Source organism: Canis lupus, chromosome 1, assembly GCF_003254725.2.
Source record: "Canis lupus dingo isolate Sandy chromosome 1, ASM325472v2, whole genome shotgun sequence".
Taxonomy (NCBI): domain Eukaryota; kingdom Metazoa; phylum Chordata; class Mammalia; order Carnivora; family Canidae; genus Canis; species Canis lupus.
Window position 1 is genome coordinate 6,012,560 of NC_064243.1, and position 24,028 is coordinate 6,036,587.

The following is a 24,028-nucleotide window of genomic DNA, read 5'->3' on the forward strand; positions in this document are numbered from 1 at the left end:
GAGGAGCAACAGACCAAAGTCCCCTGTAGAGTGTGCTTCCTTAAAGTCTGGTGGGACTCAATGGCCAATAAGAAAGTAAATAGATAGTAAAACAGTAAGTGAATTTTGATAAAAGAAACCATGACAGGAGAAGAGGGAGTGAGAGGTAGTGCTACTTCGGAGAGGCTCATCCAGAAGGGCCTTTTGGAGAAGACAGTGCCCCCATCAGGAGCTGAAGAAGGAGATCCAGCTGTGCAAAGACATGTGGGGAAGACGGTACAGATGTCCTGGGTGCTGGGGGTGGGGGTGGGCAGCCTCACATCTGGAGAAACAGGGAGGGGGGGCGTGTTTCAGAGGAGACCGTGAAGTCGAGAGCCTGTGATTCATTGGGCGGGGGGCAGAACACAGAACACACAGGGACAAGAACACACACAGAATGACAGTCTCTTAAAAAGAGCTGTAGTTTTATTCTACAGGCAATGAAAAGCCAGGTGAATATTACAATTTGATTTCTATTTTTAACAGTTTATTCGAAGTGCTAGTGGAGAACAGTTTTGGGGAGTCTAGAGCAGGAGGTGACTTCCTAAGTCTGGCATCGCCATTCTCCTGCGTAGTAATTCTTATTATTGCCCCCGAACAGAAAAACCAATCTTAGTGTTCTTAAATTCGGTATAGGCTGCTTTAACAAGTTATTGTGTTGCTTTTTTTTCTGCCTATTTTGCAAATCATAGGGTCCACTGATTATTGTGACTATGATATTCCTGGTGGCGAATTCAAATGGAAGTACAGAAACAATTGTTTCCTAAAGTTTTTTTCTCCCTCCCCCTCCCCCTTTTCTTAACCATGAGCACTCTCACCATTAATACAAAGACAAAAATAAATTTTCAATTCCCAGAATTGGCATTTCTCTCAGCATTGACTAGCATGAGTTGCAAAAATGACAAATGTTACCCTTCAAACCAGAAAATGGAATACCAACTACATTTTCACAAGAATCGAAGGATCAGCCATGCAAGGCTTGAAACATTCTAATCACTAAGGATTATTATTATTATTATTATTATTATTTAAAGATGTTATTTATTTATTCATGAGAGACACAGAGAGAGGCAGAGACATAGGCATAGGGAGCCTGATGCAGGACTAGATCCCAGGATCCCAGGATCACAACCTGAGCTGAAGGCAGATGCTCAACCACTGAGCCACCCAAGTGTCCCTAATCACCAAGAACTATTATTAAACATTATGCAAAATAGTTAAAAGGATATACTGAATAATAAAGAATCTGGATAACTGAAGTGGGCAAGCTTGCTATAAAGTAGGGAAAATATTAGGTCTCTTCACTACTAATATAACTGCTTAATGGTGACAACCAATTTGAGTAATTCTGTACAAAACATAGTCCTTTTATTGTACATGTTAAGTATTAAATATACATTTTTTTGAGGGATACCTGGGTGGTTCAGTGGGTTAAGCGTCTGAGTGTTGATTTCAGCTCAGATAGTGATCGCAGGGTCATGAGATTGAGGCACATGTCAGGCTCCATGCTCACCATGTCTGCTTGAGATGCTCTCTCCCTCTGCCTCTCCCTCTACACCTTCATGTTTGTGCACACACTCGTTCTCTTTCCCTCTCAAATAAATAATTTAAAAAATATCTTTATGCACTTTTTCTAAAAGAATAACCAAATATACATTAACTTAGATGAAGGCAAAAAATCTACTTGGGGGTATCCTGATCCAAATTAACTATTTTGTCCTCATTTCTGCGTCTTTATGGAAATTGTGTACAGGTGTTCTATCTCCCTCTTTCCCTCTTTCCTTCTCTCTTTTTCTTTTTCTTTCCTTCCCTCTTTCCTTTCATCCTGCCTACCTCCCTTCCTTCCTTCTTCCAAAAGGTAAAAGGACTATTTTCAAAATAATTATACAAGGATATTTGCATCTTGATTCCCAAATGTATCACCACATTATAATTGTGTTCTATAATAAAGTGCATCTAAATAGTTGACCCAACTAAACTGGGCCTGGCTGGTCCAGGCCTTTTAATTTCAGTGTATCAGTACACATTACTGTTCAACAAAATTCGAAAAAAACATGTAATGAAAATAAATACAGTGATACAGTCAGTCTGCAGCCACAGGCTTTGTGTTTCCAAGCACACAGCCGTACAAAGAAGTGCACTTGGATACACACAGATAGCTATGCACACACAGTCTTGATATCCAGAAATAATGGTCTCCTGAGAGTGCTACCCTTTCATATTTCAGCCCTAGACTCTTGTTTATCAGTGTCTCTCAACATATTTCTAGCTTTATAAGATTTTTAATGTACAGCCAATACTTTAGTAGTAAAAAGAAATTAAATTTCACAGTCATCTTTTTAAATTGGGTGCCAGGTGTCTCCAAGAGAAATCAGAGCCATTAATCCCCTTTATTTATAAGTAAAAGAAAATCCAATTCAAAATACCTGAAATTATAAGGATGTACATTGTTTCAAAAAGCAAAAGGGAGAAAGAAGTGTGACTACAGAGTAGAATACAATGCTGTGTGAGGTCCATAGGGATTCACCTTCTCTAGGTTTCTATTCTGCTCAGCCTTGAGAATTAGCATCTCCTCACGTTAGCTCCTGTCAACATCATAAGCTGACCACTGTGCTGGATCCCAAAGACACCCATACAAACCAGACCATAGTGTGAGCCAGAAAACTATATAGTCTTTGTTTCTCTTTTTTTATTGAAGAAAACTTCCTCAGAAGTCTTCCAGCCGGCTCACTGTTAACATTCCACTGGTTGCATACCTAACTCAAAATCAACTTCAGGAAATGGAAACAAGCCCACCATTTTTGGCTTATAATAATTAGGATGCTTCTGAGGCTCATGATAAGTCAAACTTCCCCCAAGTACATGAGCAGAGAAGGACACCTGCCCGGACCTGGGGCAGGTGAGAGGGAAGCCAAGGGCAGGACTTGGCGTTGAGAGGGCACAGTGAATACTGGGGAATACTTTGGAAGCCAGCATGGAATAATACATTAGGGAAGAAGATCTGATGGAAACAGGATAGTACATCCTGCCTGGGGAGAGAAGCCCTCAGTTTCACAGCCTAAAGTTGTACTTCCGGGAGTTCAGTAAAGAAAATTGTGTTTCATCAATCTACAGAATCCATTAAATCAGATCAAATGATGATATATGTCATAGACAGAAGTTTACACAAAGCTTGAATTACCTGTGGATACATTTTACAAAAACATTTAGTGTCCGATTAAGGATTTAGAGATAAGGAGTTAATATCTACATTTGATGACTAGATGAAGAGTGGCATTGGAAGGTTTTTAAAAATGGCTTCCTTTGTATTGATAAAAACCCTATGGTAATAATTCTTTTTTATAAATTAACATTTCAGTCTTACCATTATCAGTTTTTTATTTATCCACTTAATTTCTCTTAATATATTTTTTGGCAGGTTCCTGAATAATTTAATGGTATTGTACTCACCATCATTTTAAGTAATAAATGCAGAATAAGACTAATTATCTTTTTCTCAATTTTTAAGATCCTGACTTTAAGGACCTTGGAGTTTTGAAACCGTTACCAGGTTGGTAAAATACTCCATAATGTTCAGAGGTCTTTGTTTTCTGCTCTGGAATATACTTTTGGTTTATTATTCAAGCTCCATTTTTGTATGTTTGTTTGGCATTTCGTTATGTAGCATGTGAGTTTGAGATGGGCGGTCCTGAAGGAATCGTGGAATCTATACAAATTATGAAGGAAGGCAAAGCCTCTGCGAGCGAGGCCGTGGATTGCAAGTGGTACATCCGGGCACCTCCACGATCCAAGGTCAGTCTTAAGGTGAAAACAGATTTGACAGTCAGCTTGGGAACTGTCTGGAGCATGCACTGCTTTGAACAGACTGAACATGCTTAGTGGGTTTCAGAGTGCAATCAGAAGCTTTTACTTTATTTGGGTTTGAAATGCAATTTGTCTTGCCTCATCAAAGGAAGTTTTGATGTCATAAATAATATGGAGAAGGTGTTTGGAAGATATCACTTGATCACCTGGACGAGAGACCCTACTGTGACTCCCTCTTTCTGGAAAATGGATCAAAGTGCTATGTGTAAGCCATGGGTCTAAGTATAATTACACGTATGCCCTCACTGTCAGAATCTGTAGTTTGCTCAGTTTTCAAACTATATTGTATCTTTGGAAGAAATTGTCCAGGTCTTGCAAAATCATGTATCTCTGGCATATAAAATATCTTGTGATAAGACTGGGGGACAGTGGTGAACAGGACCTAGGAGAGCTTGGCCCATGCAAAGAAGCCAGCAGGACTTCACTGCCTATTAAGTTTTTTTTTTTAAAAATTATTGTTATGAAAAAGTACTGGTCTAAAATGACCAAGTCTCCCAATCTTCTCATCTAGGGGTCTAGATTTTATGTTGATCACCTTGATGTTTAAATGCTGGCAATAAATTTTTGAAATTGTAAATTTACCTTATTAAACTAAATATATTACGGGTCAGATTCAGACTCAGGCCACTACTTTGGAACTAGTTCTTTAGAACAACCATATTTATCCTCTTATTGATATTTTAAGAAATACTGGGGATGATTTTGTGTCAGTCACTGTCATAGGTGGGGAGTCTTGCTCATTTGCTTATCCCTCTCCCCTTATTGTCATTCCTCAGCTATACAGTTTCAATCAAGCAGTATTGATTAATTAGGTTTGTTGTTGACTATTTTTGAGATTGAAAGAGTTTATTATTGGGATCCCTGGGTGGCGCAGCGGTTTAGCGCCTGCCTTTGGCCCAGGGCGCGATCCTGGAGACCCGGGATCGAATCCCACGTCGGGCTCCCAGTGCATGGAGCCTGCTTCTCCCTCTGCCTATGTCTCTGCCTCTCTCTCTCTCTCTCTCTGTGTGAATATCATAAATAAATAAATAAAATTAAAAAAAAAAAGAAAGAGTTTATTATTTAATTAGTAGACTTAGTGGCTCTGTAAATCCTCAAACATGTTGGAGAGATGAAGAAAGCATGTTATCCCTTGTCTTCATGTTTCCAGTTTAAGTCTTAGACAAATATGTAACAAAATAATCCAAGGAATGAGACATGAACATTAAGATGTTCATAAGGTGTAGTAGAGAGAGGGAGAAGTCTGCATACACCTGCGAAAGTAAGACAAATGTGGAATCAAATTCAGCCAGGATGTCCACTGAATCTTAATGAGAAACAACATTGTGTTAGGTAGACTAGGGAAGGGCTCTCTAGGTAGAAGGAGTAGCATCTGGGTCATCAAATCAGAAGACAGTGAGCTTTTTTAGGAATTAAGTAATTGAATGTGACCAAATAAAAGCATGGAGGCAAATAAAGTTTGGAGGTGGATGGTGAGTCTTTTAGCCAAAGAGCTCTGTAGGTGGCTAAAGAACCTGGATTCATTGTGATCGCATTAGTGATATATGGAGGAGTTGAAGCAAGAAAATGATGTGATTAGTTTTGCATTCCAGAAAAATAGTTCTTCCCTGCAAAGTAGGGACAGAGGAGCGCACACCACAAGCAGAAGACTCAGGAGGGAGATGTGGCAATGATCCCCATGGTTGAGGCTAGCTTATGACGGTAGATAGGCAAAAGAAATAATCAAGATCAGTAGAGGATAATTTGGTGGATGAATATTCAAGATGGGGTGAAATAGAGTCATCTTTGAGGATGTTTGTATTTCAGGAAACAGGTTGCCTTTCATCACTTGATTTTCCCATGGAGATGTCTCTGGGGTCTGCATACAGTTTGCAGTGTGGCATACTTTCTCCAGACTTCCAGCTACAGAGATTCAGAGCCATTCTCCATCTTGCAGCTTTGCCACTGGCAGAACTCTTTGCATCTTTGCAAATCTTTGAAAACTTTTATTGTATTAACAAGAAATACACAGTATTCCTTTTTTTAAAAAATCAAAGGCTGTTCGTGACATAAAAGCCAACCCACTCCCTGGATTATAAAGGAGCTAGATTGCAGTTTATTATGCTCTCTTACGTAATCTGTGGGTTCACATGCAAGTGCTAGTCATTTTTCTTAAACTCTATGAATGAAAGATTAAAAAAATGTTTCTAGCTGGAGTCATTTGATCCCCACCTCATTGTTGTAAGTAGCATCTTTATCACTACAGTGGTGAAGAGAGGGTTTTTATGGGAGTGTAAACACACATCGTTTTTTTTTTTCCCAGCTGTAAATAGGCTGTCTTTTGTACAATTCCAGAGCAACAATACCCAGTGTACCTGTCTGTTAGAGAATTTGGCATTCTGTGACCCAAAGGGGAAGCCGCCTGCAGAGCTAGACAAAGATGACTCTATTGTGACAGGCTTTCTCCGTTAAATTAAAGGTTAGAGGATAGGAAGTGGCTTTGAATAACTGTGGAGAAAAGCAAGAACTGGATATGACTGTCTATGTGGGCTTTCTATTTTTGTGGAGTTCCTAGCAACTTATGAGAATAGACTATCAAAGCACAAGTTAAACTTGAAGTGGCTCATGGCGAATATTTGAATGATAACTGGGGATTGAAACATCTTGCACAATGCAGGTGCTCAATAGTTTACTGGGGTTCTATTAAACTTTTTTTTTTGGTTCTACTAAAATTTATATCAAGTATATATATTGCTTCTCGGACTTGACAAGTAGAAAATAGTAAAACAGTTAATCACCTTTAATTAGAATGTAATTAGTACAGAGTTTTTAGAATTTGGCATACTAGAGCCAGAAAGAACGTTGGAAATCTGATACTGGTTAGCTCATTTAACAGATCAATAAGCTGAGACAGAATAATGAAGTCTTAGATGAGTTAATAATAGAATATAGAGATACCTTTGCATAGACTCTAGAGGAAGGGTGTTGTGATGTCTTTTCCTGGATCTGGTACAGAAGAGAACCAACAGAAAAGAATGTTGGATGATCAAATCATGGTAACTATTCATGGAATTCCAATAAATAAGTCCCAGTTTACCTAATACCAAGTGAAGTATCTGTCATTCAGTTAAAACTCATGGAATAAAAAACTGATGTATATCTAGAAAAATGAACATGGTAGCATAGCAATCTTCAGACACTTAAAGGACTGTCATATGACAGAGGAACAGGAGGATAAGGATTAATCTTCATGGTTTCAAGTACTACGATCTATTTGAATGCTTGAAACTGGGAAAATAAAGCTTTTGATTCAATATGAAGAAGTGTTTGGTCTTTGTTTTAATAATGAAACTCCCCAAAAATCAAATTAGAGTCCATAGGAAGAATGCAAATGAAGTTTGGCAGAGATTTTGCACAATAATTTAAAAGTCAGGTAATTCTTCGGCATAGATAATATTAAACTCCTCTCATGACCAAACCTTGATGAGTCTATGCTAAATGATTGCACAAATATTTGGTTTGTTAGCACAGAGCTAAGGCAAGATTTCTCTCTCCCGATTCCCCAGTCCAGTGTGATGTCACAAAAACACACTATTTAAGGATATTGTCAAATTTGTTAAGATAGGAAAAGGGATAAGTCAAAGACTTCTAAGAGTGCACAAATGAAGATGATTAACTTCATGATTAAGGTGTTGGAACAATAAATTTCTATCTTTTAGTAATTGCCCATCATTTAAAACTTCACATTAATTTTTAATGTGTTGTTACTTGATTCAAAATGTTTTGAATCAAATTAGCATTTTAAATAAAGAGGAAAACTTGACAAATATCATAGATCAATATCTTATAGTGAAGTTGTTTTAAAGTAAATTGTATAATGAACTTAATTGTAGGTGGAATCTTAAAGATGACACCCAAGATTTCCAGCCCAATCAGTGGGACTGTGAATATAAAATATCACATAACTGATTATGTTAAATTACCTGGCAAAAGGGATTTTGCTGATGCAATTAAGATTACCAATCAGTTGGCTCTGGGTTAATTAAAAACGTTTATCCAGGTGAGCCTAATCTAATCACATGAGTCTTCTAAAAGGACTTTCTTTTTCTTTCTCTTTCTTTCTCTCTTTCCTTCTTTCCTTCCTCCCTTCCTCCTTCCTTCCTTCCTTCCTTCCTTCCTTCCTTCCTTCCTTCCTTCCTTCCTTCCTTCCTTCCTTCCTCCCTAAGATTTAATTTATTCATTCATGAGACAGAGAAAGAGGCAGAGACATAGGCAGAGGGAGAAGCAGGCTCCTTGCGGGGAGCCTGTTGTGGGACTTCATCCCAGGACCCCAGGATCATGACCGGAGCCAAAGGCAGATGCTCAACCACTGAGCCACCCAGGTGTTCCCAAAGCTGGCTTTTTTCTGGCTGTAGGCAAAAGAGGAAGTCAGAGGAAGTAAGAATGTTTTCTAGGAGATCGAAGTGATCCCTGGGAAATGGTCATCAAGAAAACAGGAACCTTGGTCCTAGAATGCAAGCAGGTTGGTTTTCAGCCTCATACACCCTTAGCAGAGAACACAGTCAAGCCCACAGTTACTTGTATCCTGCAGAACTCAGAGATACTAAATGGGTCTTGTTTAAAGCTGCTCTATTTCTGGGAACTTGTTATGAGGCAAGGAGAAAACTAACACAACAGATGAAGGGTAGTAACTGAACTCACTTACAATGGTAAATTTTAGGGTTCGAAAGACTGAGTTGGCCTTTATTATCTCCTAAATGAAAATAAAAATTGGGTAAACCAAATGAAACTTTTAGCAGATAATCACCAGTGAACATGTCGTGATTCCACTTTGTATCTAACTGAAATCTCAGTTTTTATGATCAGATTTTGGAGATGGACTTGAAATATTTTGATCCTCACTGATGTAGGCCAGAAAATCATTTTAGTATGCTCATCGGGATTTCTTGTAAGGTGTGTCATTACGACATTTCAGAAAAGAGTATGATGTTCTGGTTTTCTCCTCCGAATAAAGAGGGTGCTGTTACCGTCCAAATTCATGGGATATCATGGCTAAAGGCCTGGCATGTCCAGTCATAGGTAAAACAGCAAGCACACAAGTCCTGTCCTATACACTTTTAGACTGTGGTTTTATTTATCAAAGTGGAGAGTAGTGTTGGAACCATGGACAGCGTTTCTTGGGCTGTTGTGCATTTAATTTGTATTTTCATGGCGAAAACTGTTCTGGCAAATCTTAAATAATTGCCCCAAACAATGTCTGTTTGCTGCATATCATTGTGACATGAGGGGAGGGACCAGGTTGAAAGGTTGGTATTAAACGTTTGTTTGTAAATATATTACTTGGTAAATTGTTAGCTCAATTTACTTGCGTTAAGTACACCAAAGGGATTCTGCTCTATTAGTGCGATTTGGAAGACAGATACTGCCAGAAATTGCTTATGTGTTCTGAAGCTCCTCTGGTCCTGTTCAATAAATCATTTTGTCAGCTCAAACTCTTTGTGATTGATTAGAAAGAAGAATGCATCAAAATGATTCACTGAGAGGAGATTGTAATCTGACTATTTTACTGGAGTTATATATGATTCTGTTTATCATTTTCCCTTTTTCTCAGCAGAGAGACTAAAGAGCTTTCTGTGGTTTTCTGCCTTAAATAAAACCCATGTCATGTGACATTCTCCCCTGTGGTGATCTTATGGCACATGCTTTAAGCTGGCCGGATATCATTTCAATCCCAATATAAGGAAGGCTTTCATATGATGTATCCTAAAGCTAGTGTAGGGAAGCTTGATCATTCTTCTCGCTAAGGATAGTTGGCTTTTGCATCAACCGCTCTGCACCCAGTAAAGCTAATATCCACTGGCATATTTTATTTCTTGTCTTAAATGATTTTAAAAAGTGAAAAAAAAATAATGGAATGCTTCAGAAGTGAATACATAAAATCTAGTGACTAATTGTTCACTTTCTCTATAAATAGTATCCTGTCTACCAAGAATGGCCTTTAAATAGAGAAGGTGCTTAGACCTCGGTCATTGAACTTCATTGTAAGAACATCAATTAGTCCTCTCGTATGGAAAATGGGGACGCTCTCTTGAGCTGTCAAATGAGAAACCACGCGCTAAATATGCAAATTTACTTTCTAACTATAGCAGTGCTCTTCTATAAAACAAACTTAAGAAAATTTGAGACAGTCATTTATTTCAGAGGGACACATTTATTTTCTGTGAATCTCATTTTTATCTTGATTGTCAACATGTTTCCTGGCCCCTGTAGGAAAATCGAAACAGTTTGGCTTTGCTTGCTTCTTTATTTATTTTGTTGCAGTTGGTTTTCCTTAAGATTATAACTTTCTTTCTGGAACATAAGTCTGTGAGAATTAAAAAGAAAAAATTACACGAGTCTGCACAGGGCGTATGAAGGGGCAAACTACCTACCAGGCAGATGGGAGTTCAAGACTTATTTATTAACCTGAGGGCTTGGATCACTTTGAAAAAGTTACTTAGTTTTTTCCAATCTTGGCTTTTTCGTGATAAAATGGTTATAACACATGTCTGTTGTTGAGAGATTTGAGTGAAATCATGTGTTAGCGCAATGTCTTAAGTTATTGCCAGTAATAGGATGCAGATAAATAATTAGCATTTTAAGCTGGGCTTCTACAGGCAATGTGAGGCTACTTTGAATATGTTTCACGCATGTTGGGCCACTGACTCACTCAACCTGGAAACATTAGGCTCTCGGATATCTTTCTTTCTTTAATTAGTCAAATGATTACTTGTTTTACTTTCTGTGGGCAGAGTGTTTGGTTTTTTAGAGCTTTAAAAGGACACTGGAGGGAGGGGTTACTTTACATTAGATTCCAAAGGACCTTTTTATGTACCCTACTCACTATTTTCTCCTACTAGGAGTTTTGTATATTTACAATTGTGGTTGCATATTCTTTTGAGGGCTAATAAACTGTTGGATTGATTGTATTGTATTTGAGACTATAAATGCATACTTGATTTTTGTTGCATTTAACATTGCCTAATAAGCATACCTAGACTTTGTAAGTATTTTTATTTTTATAGAGGTTCCAGTCTGTTTATTTTCAGCCAGGATGGGGTGATGAAAATAGCTTTAGAACAAGAGTTAGGTATCTTAATCCTATTTAAGTCTCTCACATTGATTGCTTACATCCCTTGAGTGAGCTGCTTGGTCTCCTTTGCTTCAGCTTCCTGGCAAAGGTCATTGGAAAGACCCAATCCCCTTTTTATAAATCCATGTGATAATTTGAAAAGCAAAGTAGTTGGTGAAAACTTGGAAGGTTTGAAATTTTCAAATCTGCCTTCGTAAAGGAGACATTCTGGGATTTCCCGGATAGTTTTCAGGAACATAATATTTGGTTGGGAAGAGAGAATCCCAGATGGATTACGTGAGTAATAGTTGAACCTCTGATAAAATAAAACATAACCTGAAAGTGAGGAATAGGCATACTTTCTTAGGGCATATGTTTTATGTCTGTAGTCATGGCAGTTAAAGTTAGCATCGAAGTGTTTGGAAATTTTCGAGTAGCTCCAGCTGCAATGTTACATATTGCCTATATACGAAAACCTCACCAAGCAAAGCATAATGAAACTCAAGGGCTTTCCACTGTTTCTTAATTTTTGCCCATTTTTTCATATTTCTCTGTTGTCCTCCTTCCTCAAGGTTATATGAGTATTTCCTGACTTGGGACACACACTTTTAGTCAGTTTTCTCTTACAAAATCCGCAGCAGACTGTTTTGTGGTTCCCTGATGTTTCAGAGTTATGTTAGAAAGACCTTGTTTGGGGGAGTTTTGCAGTTGATTTTTCCTACTGCAAATAATAAGATGCCAATTAGTCTATGTAATTATTATTTATAGCACTTACAACAGTCTGCCGTATAGGGCCCTGATCAATAATTGATAGGGAGCTAACAAATGAAATCAATAACAAACTAGAATTCACCAATCAGTCATTCACAGGTATGTCCTCTTACAAACTCTGATGGAGTGCCTCACATATACAACACATGGTTTAACACTTGAAATTCAAAAAGGTGTACTTCACTACACCAGTGTTTTAGGAACACATGGTGTTAGTAAAAATTTCATAGAACCAGTAACTAAAGCTTAAAATACGTTCAAAATAATATTTTAGCATAGAAGATGCAGAGAAAATTCTGCTATGGTTGGGGAGTAGGAGCAGTGAATATTTTGCGCTGGGCTTGTGACAATTGAATTGGACTTTGAAAAACCAGGAAGAACTCAGTAGGCAGAGAATAAGGAATGGTTACTCACATATAACTAATGTCCTGTGCAGAAAGGATGGCATTTTGTAAAATAAGGGTGAAATGTTCAGACCTAAGAACAAAAATTTGCCAGTTCATGATTTTTAAACTTTTTAAAAAATTATTATTATAACCATTTGGAAGCCAGTTGAAGATTGTAGTGTGATTGTTAAATCTGTTTCTTAGAAATATAACTTTGACGGGGCTGGGCTTTGGGAGTGTAGTGGAAAGTTAGAACCTTAGACATATCCAGGCCAGTTGGGAGACGGTTGAAATGTCATAGACCCTTCAGCAGAGATGTAAACAACCATTTTGAAGGTCAGATTAACAAGGATTACTGCCCAATTCAGTAAGATCATTGAGGGTGCAAGAGAAATTTCTTATAATTTGAAATACAGAAGCTTTTAAATGTAAGGCAGACATCTGGAACCTGAGAAATGTTTGTTTTATGGGATTCATAGTTTATGAATAAATAAACAAAAATGAGTATAGAGATGAAAGAGATGGATTGTTAGTTGAACACATGTCTCCAGTTTACGCCCGTGTTACATTAATGGAGGGGTGTATGAGAGAAAATAGCCTGTAGCCTTTCGTGTTCAAAAACATAAAATACTTAGATATTTTTGAAGGATGCCTTCTTCGTTTTAGAACCATTCCAGAAATCCCTCTCATAGTGCACAGATTTTTTTTTCTTTATGTCCCTTCTGTTGGTATGACATTGGTCTGTGTGTCATGGATTAATAGACACACACTTTCAACACTGAGCCTCATTCCTTTGGGCACTGGTGTGTCCTTGGTGCCTTGAATAGTGTCTGGGACAAAGTCAGAGGCCACAGTGTAGATAATGTTGAACCAGTGGGTGAATGGACAGATGACTTTTTTTCAAACCTATCTTTGGCTGAATTGCTTGTGGTTTTGTAATGCACATTGGAACAGAGTCCAATAAAATCTGTTGATCATAAAACAACATGTCTGCAGCAGTCTTATATTGTGGAAGGGTCATAGCCTAGGGAGTTAGAGACACCTTGTCTGGCATCCAGTTTCTGCCACCCGAGTCTCTGTTTCACCATCTGAATTTATAGAGTAGTTGGGAGTATTTAAAAATAATCTATGTAGTATGTTGCATAGGAAATTTTTACTCATTAAATGTTAATATAATTTTTATTTATGTGGACTTAACTAAATGGCTTGACTCTATATTGTGGTGAGAACAGTCACAGATTAGCTCTTTCCCTTTCTCTCTTTCTTTCTTTCTCTCTCTCTTTCTTTCTTTCTTTCTTTCTTTCTTTCTTCTTTCTTTCTTTCTTTCTTTCTTTCTTTCTTTCTTTCTTTCTTCTTTCTTTCTTTCTTCTTTCCTCTCCTTCAAAAATGAAACTGTAGTTGTGTGAAATGATTTAAACAAAGTGAAATTAGAGACCATGTTCTGATACCATTTCTGTTTTCCTTTAATAGTAATATACCTTATTTATTGCCATACATTTATGTGCATGAAGAAAGGAAAATAACATCTGAAAAAAATTACTAAACACAGTTTGATCTTGGTTGTACAGCTTTACCTCCTCCTCTCCACAGGGGAAAAAATCATAAGATTGATTGCCATCAGGACTACCTTGTGAGACTAAAGAGAAATCCTGTTCTGCTTTGAGGAAATGACTGCATCTTTGTTGTTATCTTCCAGATTTACTTACGCTTCTTGGACTATGAGATGCAGAATTCAAACGAATGCAAAAGGAACTTTGTGGCTGTGTATGACGGCAGCAGCTCAGTGGGGGACCTGAAAGCCAAGTTCTGTAGCACTGTGGCCAATGACGTCATGCTCCGCACGGGTCTTGGGGTCATCCGCATGTGGGCCGATGAGGGCAGTCGGAACAGCCGGTTTCAGATGCTCTTTACATCCTTTCAAGAACGTAAGATTCTCTGCACTTTATTGTTTGTCCTTCACCTAGGTCATAGGCTGCAAGGCCCATCAACTGCTAATGGTGTTTGTCCCTGCAGTGTGAGCACACTGGGGTGTGTCTCACAAGTCCTTATAATCACTGAGATTCCCCTTCCTTCATTTTGACCCAGTGACAGGAGAGTTACACATGACATTTTGATTACCTGTTTCGGTGCAGGCATCATCGCCTTGCCTTAAGACAGTTCACTGTTCAACTGGGAAATGATGATTTGTCTTGTCTTTTGCTTAGCTCTTATGAAGTGAATGGGACTTCAAACAGACTCTGATGAAGTTTGACTTTCAATCTTAAAAACCTGCACAAAAATATTTGGTCAGGCTCTCTTTAGTAAGCTTCTCTTGCAGTCCCCTTTATTGCAAATAGGTCTGAGACAGTCGAGTTCCAATTAAAGTAGGCAAAGAGAGGGAATTGCTTGAGAAGAGAGTAAATAGAAAAAGTTTCAGAAAATATTTAAAATGGCACAATGGGTGATATCCAGAGTTATGTGCAAAGCACAGCAATTTTAGGAAATTATGTTCTAACAAATAATGAGTCATATTAATAGATATATTTGGAATGTTCTTTAGAAACCCTGAATAGCTCATGTTTAATAATGTTATACAAATGAAAAAAAAATCCTGAAAAATTCAGCTTTAAGAAATCAGCATCTTGTATTTTGAAACTGTATTTTTTAAATAGAAAAAACAAAATGTTTTTGAAATCCTCAAGATTTCTTGGTGATAGGCACAGCATGTGCTATTTTTTTCCAACTCACAAATATTAAATATACTGGACAATTCTTTTATATAGTGAATAGTTTTGGCTTGAAATTCCTCTCTAATTACCCAGTTGGAGAATTCTAGGACGCCAGAAGTACCAAATGTCACTCAGTCTTTCGACAACTTGATACCATCATGGAGTGCATTATCTCTCCCAGTGTTATTGCAGATTTAAACAGCATGTTGCTATCATGCCCTCATTTCAGCAGTTGATCAAAATGTTAAAGGTAGTACATCTTTATTTCAGCAAGGTATTGGGCCAAAAAAAAAAAAAATTAGTCATTTTCTTGACTAGGGTAGGAAGAAATTCAAGCTACAAGATAGCACATTTCATGTCCTCACTGCTGATCACTCCACAGTAGCCAATAGCTTTTGCCTTTGGTGAGAGGTGAAAGATACTTAATATTCTTCTCAGTCTTGGGTGATAATATGTTGAGAATTCCTGATTAAAATAATACACATATAGAAGGGCTAACCTGTATGTTATCAAGGTTTTACAAATACCACAAAAATCTTCAATTTTTGCCAAAACTGTACCATAAAATGTAATAAGGATAAAATGAAATTATATATTTATGTTTCAAATATCAACCAAAACAACAGTAGTGTAGAAGAACCCTGATGCCTAGAACTTTCTAAAGTTTTATTCCATTCAAACACAGTATGAGCTAATGCTTTTTATTTTTGTCAATTATTTAAAAAGAACCTTAGCAGTCTCGGCTTATATTAAAGAAAGTGAAATCACTCAAAGAAGATAGTCTCGTGGGAAAGCTGCACTGGTCAAACAGCAGATTACATAATCTGTTCTTTTTTGAGTTTTATGAACAAGGAGGCGAGTAATCATTTGGAAGAGGTTAACCAGGATGTAAAAGCAGCTAGAAACATGAGACGAGCCCAAAGGAGAAGTGTTTGTCTTAGAGATTTTGTTGTTGTTCAAAATGTGATAATTGCCTTAGACTTATGTTGGTGATATGGATTAATGTCTGAAAGGTGAGATTTGTTAAATTGTAGGGAAACATCTGAGTGAAATTTAGGAAAAGCATGTCTAGCTCATAGGAACTGGGATATTCCAAAACTGAGTGGATTCCCATAGAGGATATAGGCTGTGCATAAAGGGTGATCTCTCTGAAAACAGATCAGCACATGGCATGGATGGTGGAGGGGAATGTCTGTGTATTGTAGGGAAAGGACTGATAAACCTCAAAGGTTCAATTAAATTCTAGCAGTGACTGAGTTATATAAATCTTTAAAATTCTGCTGATTCAAGAAATGGTGAATTATATCATACTGTGTAAATGCCATTAGAAATACTTCTATATGGGCTAAAAGATAGAGTTTTCATGCATGTACGTAAATGGTCTGCAGGTCTTCCATCATGTGGGTGGACTTTTCAATGTTGAATTCAGAAAAAAAACATGACATTCTTCTTCTGTAGGAGGAAAGTACCCATTCTTTTATGTTCCTGTGCAGTGGATGGATTATCACTCTCATTTCAGTGAAGAGTATTACAATAGCATTTTCTGTGATCATCTCATAAATTTTACAATAAGCTTCAATTAGAACAAATTTATCCTCTGTGTCATGTTGCCATGTAGCTTTTTGATATTCTGCTTTTTTTTTTCTTTTTGGGGGGCTAACACTGGGTGGAATTCTACTGTATATGCCTAAAATCAAAGTCATTCTGTGATGAAGGGTTCACTATGGACTAATAAGTCTTTCTTGATTAAAATCAAAGTATTCCAGATAGGAGATGAAAATTTCAAAACAACAAGAAGTGAACTTCAGTCAGTGCTGCCACTCAGAAAATGAGTGGTTTGGGTCATTTTAAGGGCTCTAAATGAGGATACAAAGGAATTGTATTTAGGGAGTTTCAAGTTCCCCAAATGGGATTGTTTTATTTGATGCTGGTGGCTAAGAGAGTATTTTGAGTTACATTTTTGTTTTTTTGATGATGACAGGTATAGAACTTATATAATATATATTATATGCATATATATATAGTTTATATATAATATACTATCTTATAAATAATTATATAATACATATAATATTCATATTTAAAGTATATCTCTCTAATCTTACTCCATACACACCCACAGACACAGAGTAAAGATTAGAAGTGTGAAATCAATGACAGCTTTGTCTTACTCAAATAATAAGAAACCACCTTCATGTTTCTTGGTTCCTTGATACTTTTCTTGGTTGTGGACATTTATTGGGTAGTATCTCCAGCACAGTGTTGAGAGGTGCCTATAGCATACTCAACAGTATTCCAAAATCTGTCAAAAGGTCTTGTGTTGGGACCATATGATGTCTTTTTTTGATATAGTTGATACCCAATGTTACATTAGTTTCAGGTAATGAAGCTTAGTGATTTGACAAGTTTATATATGATGCTATGTTCACCACAAGTGTAGCTACTATCTACCCCATTACATCCCTGTTACAGTATCACTGACTGTAGTCCTTATGGTGTGCCTCTTGTTCCTGTGACTTATTCCCTAACTGGGAACTTGTACCTCCCACCCTCTTTGCCCATTTTGCCCAGCCTCCCAACCCACCTCCCCATCAGTTCATTTGTTGTATTTATAGGTCTGATTCTTTAAAAAAAACATTTTTAAATTATTTTATGTATTTATTCATGAGAGACAGAGAGAGAGAGAGAAGAGAGAGGCAGAGACAAAGGCAGAGGGAAAGTAGGTTCCATGCAGGGAGCCTGATGTGGGACTCGATCCCAGGACTCCAGGATCAAGCCCTGGGCTGAAGGCAGGCGCTAAACCACTGAGCAACCCAGGGATCCCCTGATTCTGCTTTATATTTTTTTATATTTTTAGATATTACAGAAGAGTTTAGAGACCATCTATTTCAATCCCAAACATTGTGTGAATTGAAACAGAATAAGAAAAGATGCAGGAAGTTAACTGGATTTCCCTGCACACCCTCAACTCCATGCTTAGAGATTGAACACTACTGTGGCAAGGATTTAAGACCTGGCCCCTGAGCTCATACGTTCTCTTGTTGATAGCTTTGTCACTTATAAGGAATGGACAGAGCTTCTATTGTCTAAAGATGATGATGATAAAGATGGTGATAACAATAGGTAGCACTTACATGTCACTCATGTAGCTCAAATATGTCAGCAGTGGTTTATGTGCTTTAAAAACTGAATTTTGATCTTTCTGTCCTGTCTGCTGCATCTTATGTCTACATCTTATACAAACATGCTAAAATCATACAGTACACCACTTTCATATGACCTAGAAGATTAGATTCATGTAAAATTAAACAAGGGACTTCTGCTCTGGAACATACTACTCTGGACACTAATGGATGGAAATAGAAACATATTTTCAAATCATCATATTTTTACATTTATATTTGAATAAATTACAGAAAAGTGAAAGAATGTGTAGAGGGAGAAGGGAAAGAGAGACTCAAGCAGACTCCCCGCTAAGCATGGTGCTGGATGTGGGGCTTGATCCTATGACCCTGAGATCATGACCTGAGCCCAGATTAACAGTTGGATACTTAGCTGACTGCACCACCCAGGTGCCCCTGCATCACTTTTTATAAGTCATTGATTTTACTATAAAAAAAATCACTCAATTTTTTAGAAATGTGATTATTGTTAGTATAATTTCAATATTGAGCATACTTATATATGAAAATTCATAACCAATCATGATGGAACTGCATAAATAGACATAATGGAAATGTTAGTGAAATGTGTTCAAATTGAGCTGCCTGCCAAACTTTTTCAGCTTTTTCTGTGTAACATAAATTTGCAATAACTAGAATGGATGAATAATGTAAGTAATATCTAGTTTTGACTTCGGAAATTCTGCTTTCAGCTACTCTTCTGCTTTCATTTAGAAGTTTTGCATCATAAAATCTCAGTCACTTAAGACTTGATTAATGAGTAGCATATTTCTGTTAAAAACAGACAAATACAGAGAGGTAAAAAACAAACTGTCCATTTTAAGATTGTAGCATGCTGTTTATAATAATTTGCTAAAATGAGATAATTTACTTACTTTTTTATTTGTGGCAAACACTGTGTCAGGTATAAACTATAGATTTGTTTACAATGAAGACATACATACAATTGCACCCAAATTCAAAGGAAAATGGAGTTGAAGGCAGAATTTTGAGATGAACCAAAAGATTCCCACCTCACATCCCTTTTCCCTTGAGGTAGGCAGAACCTGTGAATCCCTTGGGATAGCGGTTCCATGATTAAACTGCATTCTGGGGACACCTGGGTGACTCAGGGGTTGAGCGTCTGCCTTCGGCCCAGGGAGTGATCCCGGGGTCCTGGGATCAAGTCCCACATCAGGCTCCCTGCACGGAGCTTGCTTCTCTGCCTGTGTCTCTGCCTCTCTCTGTGTGTGCCTCTCATGAATAAATAAATAAAATCTTTTTAAAAAATTAAAAAAAAAATAAACTACATTCTGTGGCAAAAGTGATTTTGCAACATGCAGATGGCCCTTAATCAATTGGCTTTGAGTTCATCAAGAGGGAGATTTTCTTGGGTGGATGTGAGTAATCAGGTGAGCTCTCTGAAATAAGGGGAAGCGTGAGCCAGAGGAACTGCTGCCCTGCAGGAAGAATGCAGACAGGTGTGTTGTGTACTGCTTGCCTGTGAGAGGGGCAGCCTTGGGGAGCCCAGAGCATCTGGCTGACAGCTCGCAAGAAAATGGGAACTTCAGTCACACGACTGCAAAGAAGTAAATTATGCCACCAACCTGAGCAAGTTAGGAAGAGAACCCTGGCCAAGGTGCAGTCCACAGCCCCAGCAAACACCTTGTTTGCACCTTAGGAGACCCTGTCAGAGGACCCAGTGCTCGGACTTCTGGCTTTGTGTGCTTATAAAATGGGTGTTGTTTTAAGATCCTAAACTTCTGGTGGTTGTTCCACAGCAGTAGAAAAGCACTGCGGATTTTGGTACTGAAAGGGAGCTGTTGCTGTAACGAATACCTGAAATGTGGACTGGAAGGGTCAGAATACTAATGAGAAGATGTCACCAGAAGCCCAAAATTCTTGTAGTGGGAGCTATCAGATAGAACTGCCCAACTTCAAACATATGTCACCTTTCAAAGAAGGGAAGAAAGACTCCTAGAGCAGCACCAAGAATGTCAAGGTGAAGCCCACCCTGACAGAGGGTTTTTCCTCAAACTAGAAACATAGTCCAGAGAAATCCAACATTTACTCTGCTGGACTTCAAAACTATTGCTATTTACTCTCCATTCTCCCAACCGGAATCTCTATGGCCATTATGCTGCGCCTCTCCCACCATTGTGTTTTGGGGTATTGGGGCAGGTGGCTTGTCTCTTTGGTTCCTTGGGTCGACAGGTGGAGGGGAAATGGGCCCCAGGGCTGCAGTTCAAGGACTGCACCCAGGAGCCTCTTCTGCACCACATTTACATGGTTCAGATGTGAGCTTTGGGACCTTGAGCAGGTGCTGCATTGCAGTGACACTCGTGGGAGACTTCAGAAAGAGAGATGCTATTTTGCATCCATGAAGGAAGTGAAGCGTGGGAGTGGGGGTGTCAGCCAGCTGGTGGGCTGTGACAGGCAGAGTTTTGTGATGACCCCAGTATTATCTATCTCTTGATGTACAGGCCTTGCAAACACCCCTCCCCTGGAGTGCAGGAAGAATCTGAATATCACAGAATGTCACTCCATGATTGTTGTTACGTTTTGTGGCAAAGGGGATTTTGCATAATAGTTACCATCCCCAAATCAGTTGATTCTAAATTAACCAAAGGAAGACTATCCTAGTGGGTCTGACTATACACAGCAAATATTGGTAATAAGCTTTTTTGAAAGAAGGCGGAAAGGTCAGGGATGGGAGACGTCAGAGGCATTCTAAGCTGTAGCAAATATCCTGTGGCTGTAAGCACACTGCCCTATTGTAGGGAAGGCCATGTGGCACAGCGTGTGGGTGGGCTTTGTGAGCTGAGAATGTCACCCGGTTGACAGCCAGGGGGTTGACAGCCCCATAATCCAAGAGACCGAGTTCTGCCAACAACCAGAATGAGCTCGAAGGGGACCCCATGCTCCAGATGAACCCCAGTCCAGTTGCCTCCTTGATGTTGGCCTTGTGAGACCCTAAGGAGAGAACCCCCAACACAGACTTCTGACTCATAGAACTGTGAGATATAAGTGGGTGTTGTTTTAAGCCAGTAAGGTTGTAGTAATTTGTTACTCAACAGTAGAAAACCAAAACACATTCTTTTTGTAATGAGGTGTGCTTTTGAATGCAATTGATTATCCAGATGTCTATCTACATAAGTTACTTGCATATAGTAACTAACATTTTTTATTAACTGTTTATTGCTGTTTCTAGATTCAGTAGTTGAGGAGCTGTGGCAAGATAGCATTGCAGGAAATATATAAAAAAATAATCCCTCCAACATCAGCTTGACCCTAAAGGTTGAGTAACCACTCCTATGTCATATACCTAGTCATCAGAGTTTTCATTTTGATGATTTATTCATATGCCTTCATTTGTTCTTTTGTTCCTTCCACAAGCATGTGAGCAGCCAGGCGCTGAGGTGAGTGGATGGTTGCTCCTCTTACGGTGCTGCCACACTCACTCAAACTAAATTCCAGTATGTGACTCACTTCAGAAAATGTTCATTTATGTTTGGTACTTTGCTCCACAGCTTCACCACTTTGTCCTTTATTTCAGCAAATTATCCACTGAGACACTGGATTCTTTTCTCATAGGAGATTTTTGCTCTTTCTCTAGCATTTGTTATTAGTAGGATTTTTGCTCTTCTGCCACAGTGATCAATTCTTATTTCACCATTCAGTTTTATTATCGTTTCTTGTTTGAAGCATATTTTGGCATGCTATCTGCCTCTTGTGTACATAATTTACATTCCATCCTCAACAGTGCATGTTCCCAGTTTTGCAGTATGCAAGTGCACTTGTCATAGGACATCAGTAAACTAAAGCTGGTGAATTCTAAGGGAGAGAAAGTATAGAGATATTTGATTATGAATGTAAAATGCACCAAGTTCACTCACACTCTGAGATTATACACCAGGAAATATTGATGACGATCAACTCACAGCAATAATATTTAATCTCTTCTCTAGAAAAAGCAAGGGAAAACACATTCACAAGTTTGGAGTAAATGGTGAGATGGAAAGACATTGTATTTACATGTATTTCATGCAAGGAGAAAACATGCTGTTTGTTACAGGAAGCAGTGTTGCCAATTATGACACAGACAAAAATCTAAAGCGATGTTTTTATTGATAGAGATCTCCATGCCTCAGTTTTGAGTTGGTGTGCTTTAAAAAGTTTTAAGACTACTTCATAATATAGGAAATATTTACTTATATCTGTCCTACAGCTGCATAAATACCAGATGGCATAGATTGAAATTTCAGTAATATATGAAATAGGCTGGAAGACTGCTGTATATGTGTCCTATTTTGGCACGTCTTTCTCAAGCAGACATAAAACCCTGTACGGATAAGAGAACATATCACATATATAAATATCCAAAATTTAAGATGTATTATTATAAAAACATAATTAAAATTTAAAAAGGAAAAGCTTAATTGAATGATTGGCAACATAAACAGCAGGCAGTGGGGTAAATATTCTTAACCTAAAAGGAATAAAGATGCTATAAGACGATTAGAGAAAGTTATATAAACATACCAGATAAAAATGGGGCAAATAAAGTGAGAAATAAATCCATGAGAAACAAATGGCCTGTTGGTACAGGAAACACACACCTTTCTGTATTAAAGAACAAAAGGATATAAATTCCAAAAGGAAAAAGACCTCATTTTCATCTATCAAATTGTTTTGAAAAATAGCGATAATTACCCAGTTTTGAGATAGTGTAGTAAAATGAGAATATATGTATGCTGGTAGGAAAGGGGAAGTTTTCTGAAGGGTAACTTAGCAGTATGTGTCAGCATTCTAAAGCAGGTTTAAAAAATAAAAATAAAGTCTCTCCTACTGATCTAAAGAGTATACCTAGGAATGTGTATATTAGTGATAAGATTAGTATCATTTAAAAAATGAAACTTGCTTGAGTGGCTTGGTTAACTGGTTCTTGGAACATGCATATATTCTTTTCACCCTTAAAATGATGTATTAGACTGATACTAACATTGAGTATATGAAAAAATAAAATTTTAAAAGCAAGTAGCAAACAAACCATGTGCAAGTATACTTTTGTAAACATGTGTGATAAATATTTAATATAAAGTATTTATTATATATGTAATACATGTGTATTAATAGTGACATAATAGTGATGATTTTTAGGTGATGAGTTTTTTGGATTCTCAAGGTTTTATGATTTTTCTACAATGAGCAGTTTTTTTGGTAAACATTTTTTAAAGCAATAATATAACTTTGATAAGACTTTGATATGACTTTCTGAAGGGATTTATTAAATCTAAGAAAACGAGTATATATGTTTTGTATGTGTATATATAATATATTGTATATTATATATAATTATATATAATTTTATATGTTTTATAGGTATGTATGATATATAAATAAATATATTTTAAGTAGACTCCATGCCCAGCGTGGAGCCCAATGTGGGGCTTAAACTCACAACCCTGAGATCAAGACTTGAGATCAAGAGTCAGAAACTTAACCAACTGAGCCACCCAGGTGCCCCATACATATGTTATTTTCTGTGTTGAGAAAATCAAGACCCATGTACAATGTCAGGAAATGATAACTGATCAAGAGTTTTTTGGGGGGTGGTAATTATGCCAATAGGTGAGGACAGGTCACTATCTAATGACCTGTTCTTTTAGGCTACATAATTACCAAGGTCTCCACTAGAATTTCTGCACTTTTTACCTCCAAGATCTTCTCACTTGATGGCTTTTATATAGCATGACAGATGCTGATGATTGAACCTGCATTTTTGTAATGTCCTTGGAGAACTAGAGGTCACATCAGTCCTTCCTCTGCTGGGTGATGTGATTAAATCATTGAATTTCTGCTATTATTTTAAATGATGTAAGTAGTTAGAAAATGTTACTCTTGACCCATTTCACAAATCGTGACTCAGGAGTTGCAGGGTGTCCTGGTTGAAAACCATCACCCTCCTACATCAGAGATCTCATTCTTCACATTTCCTATTTCTGGCCTTTTCTGCCCCCGTTGCGGTAT

The 24,028-nt window shown here is 37.7% G+C and overlaps 1 protein-coding gene across 10 annotated transcripts in view; it reads left to right on the forward strand.

Annotated features, from left to right (window-relative positions):
* The window catches only part of NETO1 (neuropilin and tolloid like 1), a 130,367-nt gene that overhangs the window by 66,120 nt on the left and 40,219 nt on the right, over positions 1 to 24,028 (forward strand). For 9 of the 10 annotated variants that reach the window (XR_007411637.1, XM_049111842.1, XM_049111846.1 and 6 more), the window contains exons 5-7: positions 3,527 to 3,568; positions 3,683 to 3,810; positions 13,826 to 14,054. Coding sequence is in view for 8 of the 10 variants with exons in the window: in XM_049111842.1 (XP_048967799.1) it covers positions 3,527 to 3,568; positions 3,683 to 3,810; positions 13,826 to 14,054 (399 nt within the window). In the remaining 2 variants the exon portion in view is untranslated. Of the gene's footprint in view, positions 1 to 3,526; positions 3,569 to 3,682; positions 3,811 to 13,825; positions 14,055 to 24,028 lie in introns of those variants that run through there. The other variant, XR_003126016.3, reaches the window with a different exon arrangement.